This window comes from Pristiophorus japonicus, chromosome 14, assembly GCF_044704955.1.
Source record: "Pristiophorus japonicus isolate sPriJap1 chromosome 14, sPriJap1.hap1, whole genome shotgun sequence".
In the NCBI taxonomy this organism is placed as follows: Eukaryota; Metazoa; Chordata; class Chondrichthyes; family Pristiophoridae; genus Pristiophorus; species Pristiophorus japonicus.
Window position 1 is genome coordinate 37,058,688 of NC_091990.1, and position 22,730 is coordinate 37,081,417.

The 22,730-nt window shown below is 45.0% G+C and overlaps 1 protein-coding gene and 1 long non-coding RNA gene across 2 annotated transcripts in view; one reads left to right on the plus strand and one right to left on the minus strand.

The window, feature by feature from the left end:
• Positions 1-341: 341 nt before the first annotated feature.
• Positions 342-20,639, minus strand: LOC139279359 (hairy/enhancer-of-split related with YRPW motif-like protein). Its single transcript, XM_070898481.1, has 5 exons — positions 20,258-20,639; positions 19,311-19,377; positions 19,138-19,221; positions 17,484-17,565; positions 342-1,713 (listed from the first exon to the last, which is right to left on the minus strand). Exons 1-5 carry the CDS (start codon positions 20,335-20,337, stop codon positions 962-964), a joined length of 1,065 nt encoding a protein of 354 aa, XP_070754582.1. The 5' UTR covers positions 20,338-20,639; the 3' UTR covers positions 342-961.
• The window catches only part of LOC139279360 (uncharacterized), a 108,490-nt gene continuing 106,224 nt past the window's right edge, over positions 20,465-22,730 (plus strand). The window contains exon 1 of the long non-coding RNA XR_011596455.1: positions 20,465-20,634. This is a non-coding gene — a long non-coding RNA (uncharacterized lncRNA). The remainder of the gene's footprint in view (positions 20,635-22,730) is intronic.

A 22,730-nucleotide genomic window follows, 5' to 3' on the forward strand; every position in this document is an offset into this window, starting at 1 on the left:
GGAACGGAACCATGAGTGGATTGGTCACCCACCCCTTGTCCCGCTTCCGTTAAAACTGGAAGTAGACGGGTTTGAGAGGAGTTTTGCTGCTGTAGCAGATTTTTTGCATTTTAGCCCCTGACACAACCCCAACTCATGGGAGTTAAGATTCAGCCCATAATATGACCTAGTAGTTTTTGCAATTGAACCTTTGAATTCTAAAACCTGAGTTTTGAAGGCCCAGATTGAACTGCCATCTGCCATTTTGGGGCAAGTTTTACAATTTTCTTTCCAGACAAGAAAATGAAACACTGCTCAATAGAAGTGCTTTCCACAATAATTAAAGGACTAATCCATCCCCTTATCTTTATCCATCATCTTGCTTCATTATGGAGTAAGATAAAATAGTATACAATGCAGATAGTCTATATTCACAACTCCAAGAATACAGCTATTGCTGGAGACAACAATTAAGAAATGAAAGTGAGAGAATATAAGACTGAATTATACTTAACAAGCACATTACTCTCCCTTATTTGAGGTTTGAAAAACAAACCAGCACCAGACTTGTACCAGCAATGAACTGAAACTTATATGTGGCAAGATGAGACCAAGAATGAAGGAAGACTGGCAGATGACTAAGTACTGAACACAAAGACTGCTAAACTTATTCCAGCAATGGTAAACGCTGCGAATAAGCTATCTTTGAGAAACTAATGCACTGCTGTGAGGAAGGGTGGAGTAAGTTATGGAAAAATACAGCCTTTCATTTATCGGACAAAAACAATTGCTTCACAGATTAGAAGGCTGGAGGAAACCTCTGCACTGTGTAATATGAACAGATACTGAACTTCAGTTATTTTTTTTCTCACTTCAATGAGGAATACAAACTGCTTATATCGAGCAGGATATTTTCTAGCACAATATATTCTTATATCACAATAAAAAGTGTAGTTAAATTCTTTTGCCGATTAGACTAGGTTCAGAAAGCCCCAATCTCAGTTGTCCATGATCTCTGGGGCTTGCGAGTGCTCAGGTTGCTTGGCTGACCAGAGGGATTAAGTCGGAAGTGTGACACAGATGGAAAAAGTCCTAAAGACCCAGGAATGGATGCGGCAGTTGTATGAGTGGCGCTGGAATTGGAAGTTGGTGACAGCAAGGGCGAGGTAATTTGTGGAGATACAGCAACACCAGTCAACATCTTGTTGGTTGAGCTCACATTGGACAGAACACCAGGAAAGGTGCATGTCATATTGGACAGGACTCTATGAATAGGTGATGTCAGGTTTGACAGGAGATTGAGACTGGATGATGTCATGTTTGGGAGAAAGTTATGTGCGGGCGACATCACAGTGGATGCTATTCGGTCAAGAGGAATTCCTCTCAGAGCTGAGGTGGAGTATGCCAGTGCAGAGCCAGTAAGGAAGGCTGGGTTATGGAGAGAGTCCCTGCATGGTAATTGTGCTCCTTCCGCTGTCTGTGGGAACAAAGCAGCTAAATGGTGGTGTGGCCAAGTCCAGGCCCGGTGGATCAAGGAAGACGGTGCCAATGGTGTAGGCTCTATTTCAGATACATAGTTGTTGAGATGAGATACCAGACGATCCTTAAGTGGATCAGTATTGTCATGGCCTTGAAATCGTTCAAGTGAGCTGAGATACCTTATGACTTCAGCGAGACATTCTCTGAATCCCATACTCCTGTAATCCACGGCTAGCAAGTTAGGATCAAAATAACCTGTCAGTAAAATAGCAGTAGTTAGTATAATGATGGAAAAGGACTCATTATTCAATTCTGTTACATTTTGATATGTACAATAGAGTGCCAATCTAAGAAGTTGATTGCAATCGTCATTCAATGGCTTTGGGCTTGCATCTGTTAGTACACAACTCTTAAAAATAATGCAATCATTTAAAAAACATTTAAAAAAAAATATTTCTTCTGAATGTGCATGTTTATCAATAGATGAAGCACAAATCCAAGGAGGTAATATTGATATACGGATCACTTTTGAGAGGCCCGGTTTTTGGAGTCTCATAAAATGTAGTTTTATATAAAAGAATGTCAAGTACATATTTGGACCACGGTGATTTGTTTTGATCAACATTCAAAAACAGCAGAAAACATCTAAGGGGGAGAAAAACTATATTGGGTCTTATCAATAAGATAAAAACAGATACAAAGGTGAATTTGCTGTAACTGGAAAAAGACTAAAGAAACTAGGATGTAAGTTTTTTTTAAATCATAAATCGAACTGATGGGCGAGTTTAAAGAAGCTCTGTGTGTTGAATCAGGAATGAACGGAGACATTTATAAATGGAGAAAATCTTGAGCTAGCCATGATTAAAGAGTAACTTCAAAGTTAACTCATGGATTAACTTACCATTTAATGCAGCGAATGTATTGTCTGAACATTAAAAAAAAAGATAGATTCCTGATTCAACAGAGAACAGTTATAAATACAGGGTCAGTACCAAAGCAGGCTGGGTGAGTCTGTACGTGAACTTGATGTAGTGAGCTAATGGGCTAAATAGTCTTTTCTCATTCCTGTTCTTGGACAGTGAAAATTGGGAACTGAGCTATGCTCCAATGCTACAGTTGTAGTGTAAATTCAGCTTCAACTGCTAATCTGATTTGGAGAGACTGTAAGAATGGCAATCTACTTTTGGTAATGCCACATCACACTTGTGCAGTAAGACGTGCTCCACTGCAATCAGAGTCAAAATTAATGGTTGAGGCAGAGTAATATTTACGTTGCATTTATCTATTGCTGTACCTGACCAAGGAACTTGGTGCTGATATGAAACTGATATGAAAAGTTTAGTTGAAATTCTCAAAATAGATATTGATTATTTTGTGGGATGGAGTAATATCATCGAACTAATATTCAATGATCAACAACAACAACTTGTATTGAGTTCATCCTGTCCATGAGACCCAATTCCTGCTCCCTTGACCCTATTCCCACCAAACTGCTCACCACCCAACTTCCTTTTCTGGCTCCCATGTTAGCTGACATTGTTAACAGTTCTCTCTCTGCAGGTACTGTCCCCCCCTCCCTGAAATCTGCCATCATCAACCCTCTCCTCAAAAACACAACCCTCGACCCCTCCGTCCTTGAAAACTACCACCTCATCTCCAACTTCCCTTTCCTCTCCCAAGTCCTTGAACGTGTTGTCGCTGCCCATCTTTCCCGCAATTCCATGTTTGAATCCCTACAATCCAGTTTCCGCGCCTGCCACAGTACCGAAACGGCTCTCCTCAAAGTCACGAATTACATCCTTTGTGACTGTGACACCGGGAAACTATCCCTCCTTGTCCTTCTTAACTTATCTGCAGCCTTTGACACGGTTGACCACTTTATCCTTCTCCAGTGCCTCGCCACCATCATCCAGCTGGGTGGGACTGCACTTGTCTGGTTCCTTTCTTAGCTATCTAATCGTAGCCAGAGAATTAACTGCAATGGCTTCTCTTCCTGCCCCCGCATCATTCTCTCTGGTGTCCCCCAAGGATCTATCATTGGCCCCCTCCTATTTCTCATCTACATGTTGCCCCTTGGTGAATATCATCCGAAAACACAGTGTCAGTTTCCACATGTACGCTGATGACACCCAACTCTACCTCACTACCACTTCTCTCGACCCCTCCATGGCCTCTAAATTGTCAGACTGCTTATCCAACATCAAGTTCTGGATGAGCAGAAATTTTCTCCAATTGAATATTAGGAAGACCAAAGCCGTTGTTTTCGGTTCCCGCCACAATCTCCGATCCCTAGCCACTGACTCCATCCCTCTCCCCAACTGTCTGAGGCTGAAGCAGACTGTTCACAATCTTGGTGTCATATTTGATCCTGAAATGAGCTTTCGACCATATATCCACAGTGTAACTAAGACCGCCTATTTCCACCTCCGTAACATCGCCCGTCTCCGGCCTTGCCTCAGCTCATCCGCTGCTAAAGCCCTCATCCATGCCTTTATTACCTCTAGACTTGACTATTCCAATGCACTCCTGGCTGGCCTCCTAAATTCTACCCTACGTAAACTAGAGGTGATCCAAAACTCGGCTGCCCGTCTCCTAACTCGCACCAAGTCCCGCTCACCCATCACCCCTGTGCTCGCTGATCTACATTGGCTTCTGGTTTAGCAATGCTCGATTTCAAATTCTATATTCCTTTTTTTCAAATCTCTCCATGGCCTTGCCCGTCCCTATCTCTGTAATCTCCTCCGGTCTCATAACCCCTCGAGATGTCTGCGCTCTTCTAATTCTGCCCTCTTGGGCATCCCTGACTATAATTGCTCAACCATTGGTGGCCATGCCTTCTGTTGCCTAGGCCCCAAGCTCTGGATCTCCCTGCCTAAACCTCTCCGCCTCTCTACCTCTCTTTCCTCCTTCAAGACACTCCTTAAAAGCTTTTGGTCACCAGCGGTAATTTCTACTTATGGGGCTCGGTGTCAAATTTTTCATCTCATAATACTCCTGTGAAGCACCTTGGGATGTTTCACTACATTAAATGCGCTATATAAATACAAGTTGTTGTTATTGTTGTTGTATAGGATCTTTAATGTAGTAAACGTCCCAAGGTGCTTCCCAGGAGACAAAAAATTTAACACCAGGCCATATAAGGAGAAATGGGGAAAATATAGGTAATAAATACTTTTATAATGGCAGCTGATCGAGCTACTTATGTCTAAAATTTGGTAGAACAGCAAAAATGTTTGATATATTGATGCAAAAAAGACTGCAAAAACATACATGTACTTGACTTTTAACACTTGCCCACTGGGAAATATAATATAAAAGCAATGATTTCATTGTTTAGTCTGTGGAAGGATTGAATCTTGTGTGAAGGAGATTGGATGGACCCTAGGTTAGGACACTGACCTTTCACCTCTGGATCCGGTTTAGGAGACCAGCCCAAACCAATGAGGGAAAAGTCTTCTTTCTCTGCTGGTTGTCAGGGTTTGACATGGAATGAGGTTGAGCAGATTGTAACCCAGTTTCTAGTAGATGTAGGTCCATGGTAATAAAATGTTTATGCAATTTGGCACTAAGTAGCATTAATTAAGCAACCTCACTGAGAGACACCATAAAGATGGCTAATATGGGAAATGGCAAAAAAAAATCACAAAAGTGGATGCTTTTCAAAAGCTAAAGTTAAGGCACTTTGCCGATCCAAATTAAAGGTAAGAATAATACCCAGCTTCAGCTGGTGGTCTGGCTCAGATCTGGTTAAATTCACTCCAGTGAAATATTGGTTTAGTGACAAACAAACCAGGGAGCCAAGCTTACGACATTCTGAAAGGAGTCAACACTTTAAGTTTTCAGTCAATTGGATCATGCCTGGCACACTTTTTCCAGTTATTATAGCTCAGTCAACACAGCATGATTTGATTGCAAGACCACCTCTTTGGGATGCCCTTAGTATAGGCAGTGCAACCGAATTACAATAAGGTTTAGCTGCCCTGAACTGTGATTTTTATAAAAAGAAAGATAGCGCCTTTCACAACCACCAGGCATCCCAAAGCGCTTTACAGTCAATGGTGTAGTCACTGTTGTAATGTAGGAAAGACGGCAGCCAAATTGCACACAGCAAGCTCCCACAAATAGAAATGTGATAATGACCAGATAATTTGTTTTAGTGATATTGATTGAGGGATAAATATTGGCTAGGACACTGGGGATAACTCCCTGTTCTTCTTCGAAATAGTGGCATAGGATGTTTTATGTCCACCTGAGAGGGCAGACTGGGCCTTGGTTTAACGTCTCATCCGAAAGACAATACCTCGACAGTGCAGCACTCCCTCAGTATTGCACTGGAGTCTCAGCCTAGATTTTTGTGCTCAAGTCTCCAGAGTGGGACTTGAACCCACAACCTTCTGACTTCGAGTCGAGGGTGCTGCCCACTGAGCTGACATTATGTTAAATCTATGCCACTATAGGCATAACATTCATTGTGAAAATTGTAATATATATTATATCTAACCCCAGCTTTGATTGATTTAAAACAAAAAGAAAAACGTACACAATTCAGCCTACACCTTGGGCTGGATTTTCCGGTCCTTTGCGCTCCAGGTTTCGTCCTGGAGCGGCGTGAAAGGCGGCGGTGAGGTCTCCAGCGCTCCTCCGCGATCCTCCGATCGGGTTTAGTGGCGGCACTGAGCAGCAAGGCGAGAAGAGCTGCGCCGGGCATGCAACGCTCCTGGTTGCAATACCAGCGCGAGTTTGATCTCCTGCCCGACCTGTCCGCCCGGAAGTGCGCCCGCAATGACTGCCTGGGAAATCAGAGCAGATCCAGCATGCCGGCAGCAGAGAGGAAGGTAAAATACTACAAAAGTGTGAATGTTTTTTGTTTTAATTTTTTGTGCGATTTGTGTTGCGGTGGTATGGGAAATGTTTTCGGAATGTTTTTGTGGGTTTTTTTAGGTTTCCCCCCCGCCAGGCCTCTCTCGGAGCACTCAGGGCCCGGCTCTTTAGCCCGGGAGTTTTCCATCCTCGCCCCACGAGAGGCCTCCCTTAGCGCTGTGCCCCCTGATGCAGGGCCCAGATGCCCAAACTTACATACTAAACCGCAAACTATACCCGGCCACTAACTTTCACGCCCCGTCGCCATTATCGCCCCGAAAACAGAAAAGCCGAAAATCCAGACCAAAGAGTTTTAGTATAAATCCAGAGTCAGGGCCTGACATGATACTGGAGCAAGATGGAGTTAAGCTCAAGCCTCACTCCAGGTTGCTCTGCTGTCAGGTCAAGTTCCAAATCTGGATTTACACTACAACTTCAGTGCTGCTGCAAACAAAACCGCTTTGCATGGACACTACAGTATAGTGCAAATGGAGCCTTAATGCCAACTGAATGCTGAATCATAACCGGTTTATACCAAATACGTACATTCACCAGAAACTGGTGGCATATTTTCCTCTTCTGCAGAAAAGGTTTATAACACAATTATTTTGCTGTTGATTTATACAACATGCCTTCATAATTTGATCCTTTAAGCCTGGTATAATTCTGGTTATTCTGTGCTGTATCTCCGCCAAGGCCAATATATTTAACCTGAGGTTCGGTGCCCATAACTGAATGCAATACCTGAGATGGGGTCTGACCAAGGGCCTGTACAACTGAAGCATTACTGCTTCACTTTTGAATTCTAACCCCCCCATTACATAAGGACCAACATTCCATAAGTCTTTCTGATTACTCTTTGTACCTGTTCACTAACTTTTAGTGATTTGTGTACATGGAGACCTAAAGCCCTTTGCTCCTTCACAGCTTCCAGTCTCTCACTATTAAGAAAATATTCCAATTAATCTTTCTCAGATCCTCACGCTTCTCCACATTGAACTCCACGTGCCATAGCTTTGCCCACTCACTTGGTCTGTATAGGTCCCTTTCTTCCTGTTCCCATCCACACATCTTACTGTACCTCCTAACAAGTGTCATCTGCAAACTTGGATATACAACTCTCTATTCCTTCATCCAAGTCATAAAAGTTGAAGCCCTAACACAGATCCCTGAAGAAGACCATTTGTCATATCCTACCATGAAGAGAATAAGCCCTTTATTCCTATGCTCTCTCTCCTATCTCCCAACCATCATTAATTGAGAATGTTCCGATTCAGTACAGGTTACGTGTCGCTGATTCTGCCTTTAGTTCACCGATAGTTCAAATAAACAGAGGCCATTGATCCATCCCAGCTGTACCAGTTTTCTGAAAGGGTTATTCATTTAGTTCCTTATCCCTACACTCTCCAAAAAAATGTTTGCAGAAATATCACACAGGTTCAGCAATTTACAGGTTGCTGACTACATGCATCATTTGTATGACATTATTTACTGCACGGTCCTTCAAAACTTGGAAAAAATTACTAAGCTGAATATATAATGAGCATAAATTTTGGCAATCTAACTGTAGACTTTAATAACCAATCTAATTTTGGTGCTCTTAATCTCTTTATTACTATACGACTGCGCAGTAGCGTGGAACTAGATTTTAAAGTTGAGTTTTAAGTTCTTTTCATAGTTAGACATTGAAGCTTTTTATCCCATTATTACCCTATCTTCCACATTAATTATGGATAGACCAAGATATTGAAACTCATCAATTTGGCAACAAATAGAACTAATGGAATATAGCTTATCTATTTGAGGGTTTGCCTACCTGTTCAAAGTGCAGCATTTTCAAAAGTCTAACGTTTTCTCCAAATTATCTGCATGGAAGTTTACTCTGATAAATGTATATGTGTAATTTCTAAACATATAGCATTCCACTGGTCGGGGAGACTAGAACTAGGGGGCACAGCCTCAAATTACGGGGAAGCCAATTTAAAACCGAGTTGAGAAGGAATTTCTTCTTCCAGAGGGTTGTGAATCTGTGGAATTCTCTGCCCAAGGAAGCAGTTGAGGCTAGCTCATTGAATGTATTCAAATCACAGATAGATAGATTTTTAACCAATAAGGGAATTAAGGGTTATGGGGAGCGGGCGGGTAAGTGGAGCTGAGTCCATGGCCAGATCAGCCATGATCTTTTTGAATGGCGGAGCAGGCTCAAGGGACTAGATGGCCTACTCCTGTTCCTAATTCTTATGTTCTTATGTTCTTATGTAATCCTTAGGTAACAGATGGAAATAAGCAACAAATATGTTTTTATGACTTAAAAGTGTGCAATGTCCAAGTAGGTGAGATAAACCACTGCTGGGTGTATGGGTGAATAATCTCAAGAATGTAGCTTTTGTATGGGGATTAAGATGAGAAAATAAATCCCATGTAAAAATATTCTAAATTCAAATAATTATAGGCACTATATCTCATTTGATCTACACATAGTGTACTACTACATTATTATTAATTCATTAAAAAATCACAATCCATGCATATAAATATGTGTTAGGCAAAACACAGTGACTATTTCTATGGTTAAAGCTTTGGCATTTTTTTCCCCAACACAGTTGACAGTCATCACATTATTTGATAATTAGAGACTATTGTCTATTTTTATTAATTTATGATCTGAGATTCAAATAAAGTTATAATATTTTTTGAAGTAGCAAGATTTACAAGGCATTTATACATACCTAGAAATATTTAGTACGTCATCAAGAACATTTCTCAATATTGCAAGAGATTTAAACAGTGAGCTGTGAAACTGGCTAAGTGACAGGAAACAGAGTAGTGGTGAACGGTTGTTTTTCGGACTGGAGGAAGGTAAACAGTGGTGTTCCCCAGGGGTCAGTACAAGGACCACTGCTTTTCTTGGTATATATTAATGACTTGGACTTGGGAATACAGGGCACAATTTCAAAACTTGCAGATGGCACAAAACTTGGAAGTATAATGAACAGTGAGGAGGATGGTAATAGACCTCAAGAAGATATAAACGGGCTGGTGAAATGGGCAGACACGTGGCAGATGAAAATTAATGCAGAAAAGTGCAAAGTGATACATTTTGGTAGGAAGAAGAGGAGAGGCAATATAAACTAAGGGGTACAATCCTAAAGGGGGTGCATGAACAGAAAGACCTGGAGTTATGTGTGCACAAATCATTGAAGGTGGCAGGGCAGGTTGAGAAGGCAGTTAAAAATGCATACAGGACACTGTGCTTCATAAATAGAGGTATAGCGTACAAAAGCAAGGAAGTTATGATGAACCTTTATAAAATACTGGTTGGGCCTCAATTGTGGCCAATTCTGGGCACCGCACTTGAGGAAGGATATGAAGGCCTCAGAGAGGGTGCAGAAAAGATTTACGAGAATGATTCCAGGGATGAAGAACTTCAGTTGCATAGATAGCCTGGAGAAACATAGAAACATAGAAAATAGGAGCAGGAGTAGGCCATTTGGCCCTTCGAGCCTACACCACCATTCGATAAGATCATGGCTGATCATTCCCTCAGTATCCCTTTCCTGCTTTCTCTCCATACCCCTTGATCCCCTTAGCCGTAAGGGCCATATCTAACTCCCTCTTGAATATATCCAATGAACTGGCATCAAGAACTCTCTGCGGCAGGGAATACTACAGGTTAACAACTCTGTGTGTGAAGAAGTTTCTCCTCATCTCAGTCCTAAATGGCCTACCCCTTATCGTAAGACTGTGTCCCCTGGTTCTGCACTTCCCCAACATCGGAACAATCTACCCGCATCTAACCTGTCCCGTCCCGTCAGAATCTTGATAATTTCTATGAGATCCCTTCTCATCCTTCTAAACGCCAATGTATAAAGACGCAGTTGATCCAGTCTCTCCTCGTATGTCAGTCCGGCCATCCCAGGAATCAGTCTGGTGAACCTTCGCTGCACTCCCTCAATAGCAAGAACGTCCTTCCTCAGATTAGGAGACCAAAATTGAACACAATATTCCAGGTGAGGCCTCACCAAGGCCCTGTACAACTGCAGTAAGACCTCCCTGCTCCTATACTCAAATCCCCTAGCTATGAAGGCCAACATACCATTTGCATTCTTTACCGCCTGCTGCATCTGTATGCCAACTTTCAATGACTGATGAACCATGACACCCAGGTCTCATTGCACCTCCCCTTTAAAGCTGGGGTTGTTCTCCTTAGAGCAGAGAAGGTTGAGAGGAGATTTGATAGATGTGTTCAAAATCATGAGGGGAATCGACAGAGTACATAAAGAGAAACTTTTCCCATTGTGGAAGGGTTGAGAACCAGAGGACACAGATTTAAGGTGATTGGCAAAAGAACCAAAGGCAACATAAGGAAAAATGTTTGTACGCAGCAAGTGGTTGGGATCTGGAATGCACTATCTGAAAGGGTGGTGGAGGCAGACTGAATCACTGCTTTCAAAAGGGTATTGGATAAGTAGCTGGAGGAAAAATATTTGCAGAGCTACGGGGAAAGGGCGGGGGAGTGGGACTAGCTAAAGTGCTCTTGCAGAGAGCCGGCATGGGCTTGACGGCTGAATGGCCTCCTTCTATGCTGTAACCATCTTATAATTCTATACAATGGGACCTAATAAATGTGGAAAACAAGGCCAGGGTAAACATGAAATACTAGTATAAACAGAAAGCATTAAAGGTCAAATCTAAATGTATAGCGAGAACCCAGGATAGGGCAGTTTAGAAGAAGGCACTCAACCTTAAACTTATTTTAATAATTGATTAATAAAAAAATGACTGTATAACATTGCCAACCTCGTAAAAAGTCCACATGTATTTTTTTCTGACAGCTAATATTTGCTTTTTTGAGCTTTTATTTCTCGCAAAGCTAAACACAGATGTGGGCAACGGCTTTGGATTTCGTCAAGATACTGTTTTGCCTTCACATTGCATAGAAAAGATTTTGAAAGCTTTAGAAATTCAGTCACATTGGGTGCACTTACTCCTTTGCTAAATCATATCACTACACTTTAATCCCTAGTGTGCAATTGATTCATTTATACATTTGTTTCAAATTATTACTTAACTTTTACAATAGATTGGTAAATTAAGATAACATAATCTGCAATGGATACATAAGTAACTATTAAATTATTTTAATTATGTTTTGGTAATGATATTTTCAGAAAAATGATATGAGAGGCTCCTAAACTGAGGGGCATGAGGAGGTTATGAAGGTTAGCTCTAACTCACTGAAAGGTAATGCCTGCAATATGTATTTTCTCCATTTGTGGTGCTGTAGCACTACAAACAACTCTCTCAGGCTGGTTACCCACTCTGTCTCTCCAAAACTTAGGTCTCCACTGCAAACAGTTCCAGCATAAAGGCATTTTCAATGTGTTTCGTTCAGTTAAACAAAATGCTGTTAGCCTTGTGGCCTGTACCTCTGTGCAGCATAAATTTCTTTTTGGAAGTGCTCAGGAGTCCTGACATTGAGAAACAAATAAAAAGCAACAGGTCGGTGTCCCCCGCCTCCCTCTCCACGTGTCCTCCCGCCCGTCTCCCCCTCCGCGCGTCCTCCCCCGCCCCCCGCCTCCCCCTCCGCGAGTCCTCCCCCCGCCTCCCCCTCCGCGAGTCCTCCCCCCACCTCCCCCTCCGCGAGTCCTCCCCCCGCCTCCCCCTCCGCGTGTCCTCCCCCCGCCTCCCCCTCCGCGAGTCCTCCCCCCACCTCCCTCTCCACGTGTCCTCCCGCCCGCCTCCCCCTCCGCGTGTCCTTCCCCGCCCCCCGCCTCCCCCTCCGCGAGTCCTCCCCCCGCCTCCCCCTCCGCGAGTCCTCCCCCCACCTCCCCCTCCGCGAGTCCTCCCCCGCCTCCCCCTCCGCGAGTCCTCCCCCCACCTCCCCCTCCGCGAGTCCTCCCCCCGCCTCCCCCTCCGCGTGTCCTCCCCCGCCCCCTGCCTACCCCTCCGCGAGTCCTCCCCCCGCCTCCCCCTCCGCGAGTCCTCCCCCCACCTCCCCCTCCGCGTGTCCTCCCCCGCACCCCGCCTCCCCCTCCGCGCGTCCTCCCCCCGCCTCCCCCTCCGCGTGTCCTCCCCCGCCCCCCGCCTCCCCCTCCGCGCGTCCTCCCCCCGGCCTCCCCCTCCGCGTGTCCTCCCCCCGGCCTCCCCCTCCGCGAGTCCTCCCCCCACCTCCCCCTCCGCGAGTCCTCCCCCCGCCTCCCCCTCCGCGCGTCCTCCCCCCGCCTCCCCCTCCGCGAGTCCTCCCCCCGTCTCCCTCCCCGCGCGTCCTCCCCCCGCCTCACCCTCCGCGCGTCCTCCCCCCGCCCCCCCCTCCGCGTGTCCTCCCCCGCCCCCCCGCCTCCCCCTCTGCAAGTCCTCCCCCCGCCTCCCCCTCCGCGAGTCCTCCCCCGCCTCCCCCTCCGCGAGTCCTCCCCCGCCTCCCTCCCCGCGTGTCCTCCCCCGCGCCCCCGCCGTCCTCCCCCCGCCTCCCCCTCTGCAAGTCCTCCCCCCGCCTCCCCCTCCGCGAGTCCTCCCCCGCCTCCCCCTCCGCGAGTCCTCCCCCGCCTCCCTCCCCGCGTGTCCTCCCCCGCGCCCCCGCCGTCCTCCCCCCGCCTCCCCCTCCGCGCGTCCTCCCCCCGCCCCCGCGCGTCCTCCCCCGGCCTCTCCCTCCGCGCGTCCTCCCCCCGCCGCCCCCTCCGCGCGTCCTCCCCCCGCCTCCCCCTCCGTGAATCCTCCCCCGCCTCCCCCTCCGCGCGTCCTCCCCCCCGCCCCCCGCCTCCCCCGTGCGTCCTCCCCCCTGCGCCCCGCCTCCCTCTCCGCGTGTCCTCCCCCCTGCCTCCACCTCCGCGTGTCCTCCCCCCCCCGCCCCCGCGCGTCCTCGCCCCCGCCTCCCCCTCCGTGCGTCTTCCCCCCCGCCCCCGCCTCCCCCTCCGTGTGTCCTCCTCCCCGCCTCCCCCTCCGCGCATCCTCCCCCCGCCTCCCCCTCCGTGCGTCTTCCCCCCCGCCCCCGCCTCCTTCTCCGCACATCTTCCCCCCCGCCCCCGCCTCCCTCTCCGCGCGTCTTCCCCCCCGCCCCCGCCTCCCTCTCCGCGCATCCTCCCTCCCCCCCGCCCCCCGCCTCCCCACGACCCTGCTTCAAAAATGTATTGAATAGTTCTTTGCCCTGAGCTTTGCAGCTCTGTGAAACATCCTTTCTTGTCCTCATGAGCCCTTGGGTCCCCGTGATGTTTAGAGCGAATAGATAAATAGGCCTCCTTTAAAAACTCGCTTTGGTCACAAAAATTACTTCATTGCCCAATGTCCCACCCCTCTCTGGAATGTTTATTTTGCCTTGCTTGGATTTCACGTTGCTGCTTACTTGGCATCATCTTAAATTGAGAAATAAACTAATAATGGAATTTGTACTCATGGGTCCTCGATGGTTGCACAAATAATACTTATATTCTACCTCGTGCAAAGCAACCCAATGTTTCATGACTCCCGGTTTCACTCATAAACATCCTGACCACAGACCCATGCTAATTCTGACTGCAGAGGCTCATTCATCCTATACCTCGCTCACATTCTCAAGCCAAAGAGAAGAGAGGCCAGCTTTTCTTGTTTCAGTGAAGTTGCTTAAACTGTCATAATGGCCAGGAAATTCCTCAGATCTGCTTCGGTTTCGTTGGCGTTATTTTGCCAGAAATCTGGTTCAGACGCATTATCGGGATTCTGCCGCGCTTCTGGCAAAGTAATGCCTGCGAAGTGGGAGCGGATCCAAAGAATTTTAAATTCTCATCCTTATGTTTAAATCCTTTTATAGCCTTGCCTCTCCCTGTCTGTGCAACCTCTCCCAGCCCTACAACCCTCCGAGAACTCTGCGTTCCTTTAACTCTGGCCTGTTGTGCATCCCTCCTCTCTTTGTCCCAATGTCGGCAGCCGTGCCTTTAGCCACTCTAGAACTCCATCCCTAAACCCCTCTGCCTCTCCACCTCCAAGACCCTGCTTTAAACCCACCTCTTTGATCTATCTTTTGCTCACCAGCTAATCATAGAATCATAGAAGTTTACAGCACGGAAGAAGGCCATTTCGGCCCATTGTGTCCGCGCTATCCAGTCTAATCCCACTTTCCAGCTCTAAGTCCTTGGCCCTGTAGGTTAGGGCGCGCTCGAGGGTCACGAAACTATTTCGCTCTTATAGCTCCTCCTCTGGCTCAGCATCTGTTTTTGTCTGATTACTCCTTTGTGAAGCACCTTCAGACATTTTTCTACATTAAAGACACTACATAAATACAAGTTGCAGTAGTTGCTGATAAAAGGTATTTCTGCTTTCTACTGGTATTGTTTACCTGGTCATTTTTTTCAATTTAAAATCAAGAAAATGAGGGAAATATGCCACTGGATTCGGAATGCTCATAATGATTTCACTCAAGACCCTTGTGTGAGAGCTGCCCAGTTCCAGATCGTAAAACTTTTTATGTTATATATTTTAAAATTAATTTTTAACCAGCCCAATGCCTTGTTTTTATTCTAAAATGAGTTTCTGTGGCAGCTTGCTGAGAGCAATCCGTTTCCATGGGGGGGGGGGGGAGCTGGTGGGGAGAGCAAGTGCACACCCCTGGCTTGTATGCAGATGTCACTTCAACTGGACCAGTGTTTATGTCAATTGCTTAACAGGTATTGGCAGACAAAAGATGCACTCAGGTAAACAGAAATAATTAATATTGATCACTGGGCTATTAATCACTTATACATCTATAGCCTTTGCAATTGTCCCATTAGCGGGTCCTCCGAGCAAGACTCTCATAGTTTGGCTGAGCCCTGAAGGTGCATTAATTGTTCATTTGGTTTCTGCGAGATTGTCCCGAAATATCTCTGCAAGAAATGTTTTTTCCAGTTAGTCAGCTTTGATTAATTGTGAATAATTTATTTTGCATCAACTGCTATATTTGCCTAGATAACAACACTACTCAAAAGTAATTCATAGATTGTGAAATGCTTTGGGACACCCTACGGTCGTGGAGGGTATTAGTGTACAAAAATGCAAGTTCTTTATTTCTTTAATATGAAAGTGAAGTTAAAGGATACAGTCCAAGTTGGTCACACTTATTCAGTACCCTTCATGATGTACCATTATAATCTGTGGGGTTCATTGTTCACATAAAAGCTCTTTATTGGCTCCCAGTTAAGCAATGCCTCGATTTAAAAATTCTCATCCTTGTTTTCAAATCTCTGCCTGGCCTCACCCCTCCCTATCTTTGTAATCTCCTCGAGCCCCACAATCCTCAGAGATATCTGTGCTCCTCTAATTCTGTCCTCTTGAATATTCCTGATATATATCGCCCCACCATTGGTGGCCGTGCCTTCAGCTGGCTAGACTCTAAGCTCTGGAATTCCATCCGTGAACCTCTCTGCCTCTCTATCATCCTTTAAGACGCTCCTTAAAACCTACCTCTTTGACTAAGCTTTTGGTCAACTGCCGTAATTTCTTCTTATGTGGCTCGGTGTCAAACTTTGTTTTATAACGCTCCTGCGAAGCACCTTGGGACATTTTACTGTGTTAAAGGTGCTATATAAATACAAGTTGTTGTTGTTTATCAAGGGCACATGGTCCAAGTTGTTTAAAGTACTGAGGAAAAATTCTAAAACAGACACTATGGGGGGAATTTTCACATGAAAAAACAGGTGGGTTGGAGACAGGGAGCGGATGTGAAAGTTGTAAAAATATAAAACCTGATCCCAACCCGCCCACTTTCAGCTTTTACTCAGGCGGGACAGGAGGGCAGGCAGCCAATCTGCTGCCAGGAGGCAGGTTGGCATTTTAAATATGATAATGAAGCCTGAGGCCGCTGCTTTAACCTGTTGTGTAGGTTTAACTGCAGGCAGCCAGGGTTCCCAGGCCTGGGGACACCCGGTAGCTGCAGTGAGGTGAGCACAGCCTCGAGGAGCAATCCTTGTGAGTGCTTCCTCCCGGCCCCACAAGTTCTCCCACCAACAGCCCACCCCTCCCCGGGACCGGAGATCGGACCCCCCTGGGCTTGGAATCCTCCCCTCCCCTTTGGACCCAGCACTTACCTGCTGCTATAATGTCCTGGTCAGCCAGTGATCCCCACCCAACTGGAAGCCAGCCTGCCAATCAAGCTGGTCTCTGGGTTGGAAACCCACCCATTACATCACACACACACACTGTGGAGTTAAAATTCCACAGCATGCAGGGAAAACCGGATTTCCCGCATTCTACCAGGTGCCTTGCTCCGGGCGGGTGGGAAACGGGAAAATCCCGGCCTCTGAGTTACACAAAGCAACTAACTGAAATCTGCTGTCTGCTTTTATCTTGCTTCAATTAATCTTATTTGTCATATAAAAACAGAAAATGCTGGAAACACTCAGCAGGTCAGGCAGAATCTGTGGACAGAGAAACAGAGTTAACGTTACAGGTTGATGACCCTTCGTCAGAACTCATTGACCTGAAAGGTTAACTCTGTTTCTCTCTCCACAAATGTTGCCTGACCTGCTGAGTATTTCCAGCATTTTTTGTTTTTATTTTAGATTTCCAGCATTAGCGGTATTTTGCTTTTGTAATCTTATTTGTAGTTTTCAGCCCCAGTTTTATAGTTTATTAATATGGTATTTATCATCAGTCGGAAAATAAATCAGTAAAGAGAATTCAATGTTCACTCTGCGGCCATCCACCACAGAATACTTTATGCTTAAAGTCGCATTTTGGTTCATACGAAGTTAGGGCTTGCTATGAAAGGAGACTCAGTCTCCAATAGATAAATCTTCAACTTTATATGAATACATAAAAGCCAATAGTGTAACCGTAACCTTTGTCTGAGTGCCTAATTCCAACGCTGATCCAAACCATAAGCTGGAGCCTCCCATCTCACGTTGGTAGCACATAGGGCAATGAAAAAGTAGTATGAGAATAAAGTGATGAAATAACCTTTTCACTCATTTCCACTTTTTCATTAACATTGGCGAGGACAGAAATTTCACCCTGCTTAAACATCGCCAGAAAACAGATTTACGAGGTCTCACAGAAATTTCGATACAGTTCTTCAAAACTTTAACATTAACTTTCACTTTAACAAACTTCCTACATAAAAGCATAATCAGGCTCAATATCCCTGATACTTCTGATATTTTAAAGGAGCAATGGTTTCAGATGAACAAAATACACTGCACTAACCATTTCATTCTTACCTTTACCCCCTGTTGCATGGAGCAACTTCAGATGGTCCACAGTCATCTGCAGGATCTCAGCTTTCTCCAGCTTGGATGATCCCTGAGTAATGGAATAAGGAGACTTCTGTTAAAATGAATAATAATTGTAACATGCACAAAGTAATTAATGAGAAACAGATTCAACTGCACTGAATTACTGAATGAATGAGTCAATGCTTTAATGAATGAGTGAATGAATGAACCATGGAATGAATGAATCATTAAACAAAGAAGTGAATTTTGACTTTCTGTATTCATGGGTACCATTGACACAACTTTATCCTTATTAAAAACAAATATATCATTCCAATGATTCTCAATACAGCAATTGATTGGAAACCAATGTTTTAGCAGGTGCTACAGGGAGAATAAATGAGTGTTTCCTGCAAGTTTTCAAAATAATAGTGGTAATTGAAGAGGGATGTGGAGAAGTATTTTGTAGAAAAGTAGGATATAAGAATCAGAGACCATATGAACTAAAGAAGCCAGAGACTGAACTTGACATAAGGAATGTACTCCTTCATGCTTGAAGTCAGTGACCTATGGATTGCACAAGAGCATGAAAGATTGAGTTAAAGCATTCAAAAGCTAACTGGATTGATTTCCGTAGGTAGTAGGATATCTGCTTGGGCAGGAAAAAGATGAAAAATGGTTAGATTGGTTTCAAAAACAGGACCTGAATGACAGAATAAGCTAGATGGGTTCAGTGGCATTTGCTTGTTCTTACATTATATTATGAGGATATGGTACACTTGAGCAGTTCTGATGAACTAAAAACCTTAAGAGTAAAACTTGAGTTGGTAATTGTCAGAATCTTTATGATGCAGTTGTACCACAAGTCCCATCTGACAGTAGAAGTGAGAATAAAGTGTCAATGGTTCCTTCTGACTATTTTTAGAATGCTGTAAGATGCCAGCACCAAGCTATACTGCCAACTCTGCACTACTCTGTAGTCAGGAGAAAGCACAGCGCTGCACAGGTATACTTAAAAGCATGTCCAGAATTCTGCTAAACAATGAGACGTTATTGTCAGTAAAAGGCTGCTCTTTACCAACATAGAGTGGGGTGGAACTTTTTTAATTTAAAAGTTTGTAAAGTTCATTTTGTACTGGTTCAGTTACGTTGCTGTGTATGTGAAACCCATGTCGTGTGAGACCATCTCCTCAAAATGGTCTCACACAAGCTGAAAACTGAACCGATGCCATTTAATTGTAGCAATACTGTGCAATTTGCATTGCCTGCTAGAGAGTGTGTTGAAATGAAGACAGTTTTTACTTTTAACTACATACTGTCTTTGGGGGAGGGCTGTTGGCAGAAATATTGTTGAACTTCACTCAATGAGTTTACGATGTCCATTACTGACCTTTGCTTTCTGGTCCACATGATGCAGGGCGAGGGATTTTTACATGAAAATTGTACTGCATCATAATGCAATGTGATTTACCATCTTGTACATGTTATGAAGTAGTTATAGTTATCTGAGTTCTTTGAATAAATAATAAATAATTACAGTCATATGGTTTTTCACAGAGTTTTAATCACTCATATGAATCTAAGTACTTTGTGTCAGGATAAACAATTCAAACGGAGATTTCGATTCTGAAACTAGCATTTATTTGAGTTCATTAATTACCTGTTTTTCAAAAGCTGTTGGGACCAATCGACGCAGTTCAGACAAACTGTTATTAATCCTGTCCCGTCTTCTTTTTTCAATAATCTGTAAGAAAAATATTTAAGTACCTATACAGGTTTAAATAGAAGCTAGCCAGTGTTTTGTCATTCAGAAACGATAATGTCCCCACTTACTCCACGCCTCTTCTTCCGTGCCAGAATGTGGGACGTTGTAGTTGGTGAAGTTGATCTAGTCACAGGGCTGAAAGCAGAAAAGACAATTCTAAATGTTTGTGCATTTATGTGTCACATTACCAACAGTGACAACTTAGGTTGATCTTTAAATTACACAAATCTGGATGTAAGGATAAGGCATGGAGTGTGGCCTACAGCCACACTCGTCTGAAAACGCCCAATCTCATCTGATCTCAACAGCTAAGCAGAGTTAGGGCTAGTTCGGGCTGGTTAGTACTTGGATGGGAGACCATCTGGGAATACCAGATGCAGTAGGTTTTTCCCTTTATAGGGGGCACTTGTATAATGTATGGTTTTAGTGCCCAAAAAAAACAAAATTTTAAAAAAAGGGCCTTGATAAGTGTTTGGAGTGTCCCCCAGATCAGGGGGCACTTGATGTAACTGTTTAATTTTTTTTCTACTAGAGTTGTAAGGATAAGGCAGTCTTTCCTACAGTGCAGCAGAATGCGTTAACCCTTACATTGCTGTCAAGTTGTGACATTTTAATGGGGAATTAAAATGTACTGTTTTTAACCAATTGCTCAATGAGATGAGCAATTTCTGTTGAAACAAGGCAGAATTGTATAAACATCTTGTTGTCACTTGTGTGCGATGTACCCAAGGCAAAAAACAAGTTCCAGCTGCTGGCTCCCTGTTGACCACAACCAGTCTGTAGAGATTACTGCCCTTTATTATCTTGACCCAAAAACAAGGCTGAGGGTTTCTGCTGATCTTAACGCTCCAAAAGGTTAACTCCATTAATCTCCACTTGAAAAAACGAAACTGGTTTAACATCCCAGATTTGTAAACTATCAGCAAACCCTAAACAGGTGAAGAACGAGGTGAAGATGGGCCTGATATTGTGTGCAACAGAATAGGAATGCAAAACAAGAAATGCAGTTACTCACCAGTAATGTTCCTCTTTCCCAACGTCGATCATCTCCTCCAGATCACTGTCGGAGGAAGTTTCATCGTAGAGCCGCTTCATTCTGTGATTTAAAAAAACAAATATATATCTAAAGACTCGGGGATCGATGTGAACCCCCCCCACGCACAGGCGTGACTGGAACCGAACGCTTCCGCCTGCCTTGGGTTTCTCAAGCTTTGACGGGGGCAACTTAATGGCGATTCTGTGAAAGTTGTTTGCTGCACTTCTGTTGGATGCTGGAGGCACGTCTGTAGTTGGTGGAGTTTCTGTCAGTGTTGACGGTGCTTGTGTCGAAGGTGCTGCTCTCTCTGGATCTTGGTGCGGGCAGAGTATCTCCAGATGTCGACAGGCGGATTGGTAAGAGTTGTGTGTGTGTGTGTGTGTGTGTTTTTAACCTTGACAGCGTGCCCCTGGCTCAGACTCGGGCTGCCGGTGGGATGTCCTCGGTTCAAGGTTTCTGTCCAGTCTGTGTGTCCGCCTGTGTGCTTCTGCTGCTGCCAGTTGGAGAAGCGATGACTTGGGTCTGTTTGGAGATTGCTGTGTTTCTTTCCCCGCGAGGCTCTTCCTGTTGCTCGATCCCTCTAATGTGGTCTCTTTGATGTGTTTTTTTCCCTTCTGACCAAATCGCCCTGGCTCGGTCCCAGATTCTCAGCGTCTCTCTCTCTCTCTCTCTCGCTCCGATTCCCTTTCTGACCCTCTCTGAAGTTTTCTTCTCACTTTCTACGTTTTGTTGGTGCTAAGATTTCTCTTTTCATCATCTCTCTTTGAGAGTCTCTCTATTTTACTCCATCTCCACTGTGTCCCCTTTTGGGAGGGGGGGAGGGGGTGTTGATTTCCGATCAATTTCCAAATGAAACCTTACTGCCAACAAATGCGAGCCTCCAGGCTGACAGAAACCGCACCCTCCCACCTGCCCCAGTTACCTGGTTGGCCGGCTGCACAGTTTCCACTAGGGCTGAATCGTGAGAAAGAGCCGGCAGCTGCAGTTTAAAGAGAGAACCGGAGATGCCTGACATCCATCAACTTAAAGCTCCTCACCTGTCTGAGCAAACCCGCGCCCCGGGCACCTCCCTCACACTCCACAGAGCGGAGAACTGCGACTGAAACTGCATGGGGCAGAGCGGCTCCGGGAGTGAAACACACATTTACCTGCAGCTGCACAAGTGGCGCAACATGCACAGCGTCTGTTTTGCAAACAAAAGGCACCCTCGCGTTTTATTTAGCAATTTGGGATTTTTTTTTTAAAAACGTGTTTTCTAATTTAGGCTGCCAATTCCACAGCAGCAGTTCCACAGTCAGACAATGTCAAAGTGTTTTTGGTTGCGGGGGTTGTTTTTGAATCACACAGCGATACAAACAAGTGAGGCAGAAGCAACCAATACAAATATTGAAAATGTCACGGTCACACTGTATGCAGCAGAACAATCATAGACTCTTGGGTACGAAAGTAGCCATTCGGCCCATCGTGCCTGTGCAAGCTCTCTGAAAGAGCAACCAATTCGTCCCACTCTGCTCTTTCCCCACAGCCCTGCATTTTCCTCCCTTTCAACTATATATTACTGCAACAATAACAAACTCAAGTTGGTAATAAACACAGGACGCCAAATCAAGCCAAATGGTCAGTAACGTTGAAAGGGAGTGTCAGCTGTGGCTCAGTGGGCAGCACTCTGCCTCTCGGTCGGAAGGTTGGAGGTTCCAGTCCCAGTCCCAGTCCAAGAACTTAAGCACAAAAATCTCGGCTGACACTCCAGTGCAGGGCTGAGGGAGTGCTGCACTGTTGGATGAGATGTTAAACTGAGGCCCCGTCTGTTCTCTCAGGTGGACATCAAAAATCCCATAGCACTATTTTGAAGAAGAGCAGGGGAGTTATCCCCGGTGTTCTGGCCAATATTTATCCCTCAATCATCATAGCAAAAACAGATTATCTGGTCATTATCACATTGCTGTTTGTGGGAGCTTTATTTGCACAAATTGGCTGCTGCGTTTCCCACATTACAACAGTGACTACACTCCAAAAGTACTTCATTGGCTGTAAAGCGTTTTGAGATGTCTGGTGATTGTGAAAGGTGCTATATAAATGCAAGTCTTTCTTTCTGTGATGAGATTCTCCACTAAGACCTAAACAAGGAGGCCTAATCAAGCACAATGTTGACAGAGGGGGTAGGGACCAGGACAGCGAGTTGTGGAATTTGTACTAAAGAAAAAAATACTTACATTCATATAGCACCTTTCACAGCCTCAGGGTGCCCAAAGAGCTTTACAGCCAATGAAGTACTTTTGAAGTGCAGTCACTTGTAATTTAGGAAATGCAGCAGCCAATTTGTGCAGAGCAAGCTCCCACATAGAAACATAGAAAATAGGTGCAGGAGTAGGCCATTCGGCCCTTCTAGCCTGCACCGCCATTCAATGAGTTCATGACTGAACATTCAACTTCAGTACCCCATTCCTGCTTT

What these genes read in the sequence shown, in the direction of transcription:
- LOC139279359 (XM_070898481.1), bottom strand. Translation starts at nt 20,337, where the DNA reads ATGAAGCGGCTCTACGATGAAACTTCCTCCGACAGTGATCTGGAGGAG. An exon ending in CAACAGCTTTTGAAAAACAG is followed by an intron (nt 17,566 to 19,137) that starts GTAATTAATGAA and finishes TCCATTACTCAG; the next exon opens with GGATCATCCAAGCTGGAGAA. An exon ending in CCATGCAACAGGGGGTAAAG is followed by an intron (nt 1,714 to 17,483) that starts GTAAGAATGAAA and finishes TTTTACTGACAG; the next exon opens with GTTATTTTGATCCTAACTTG.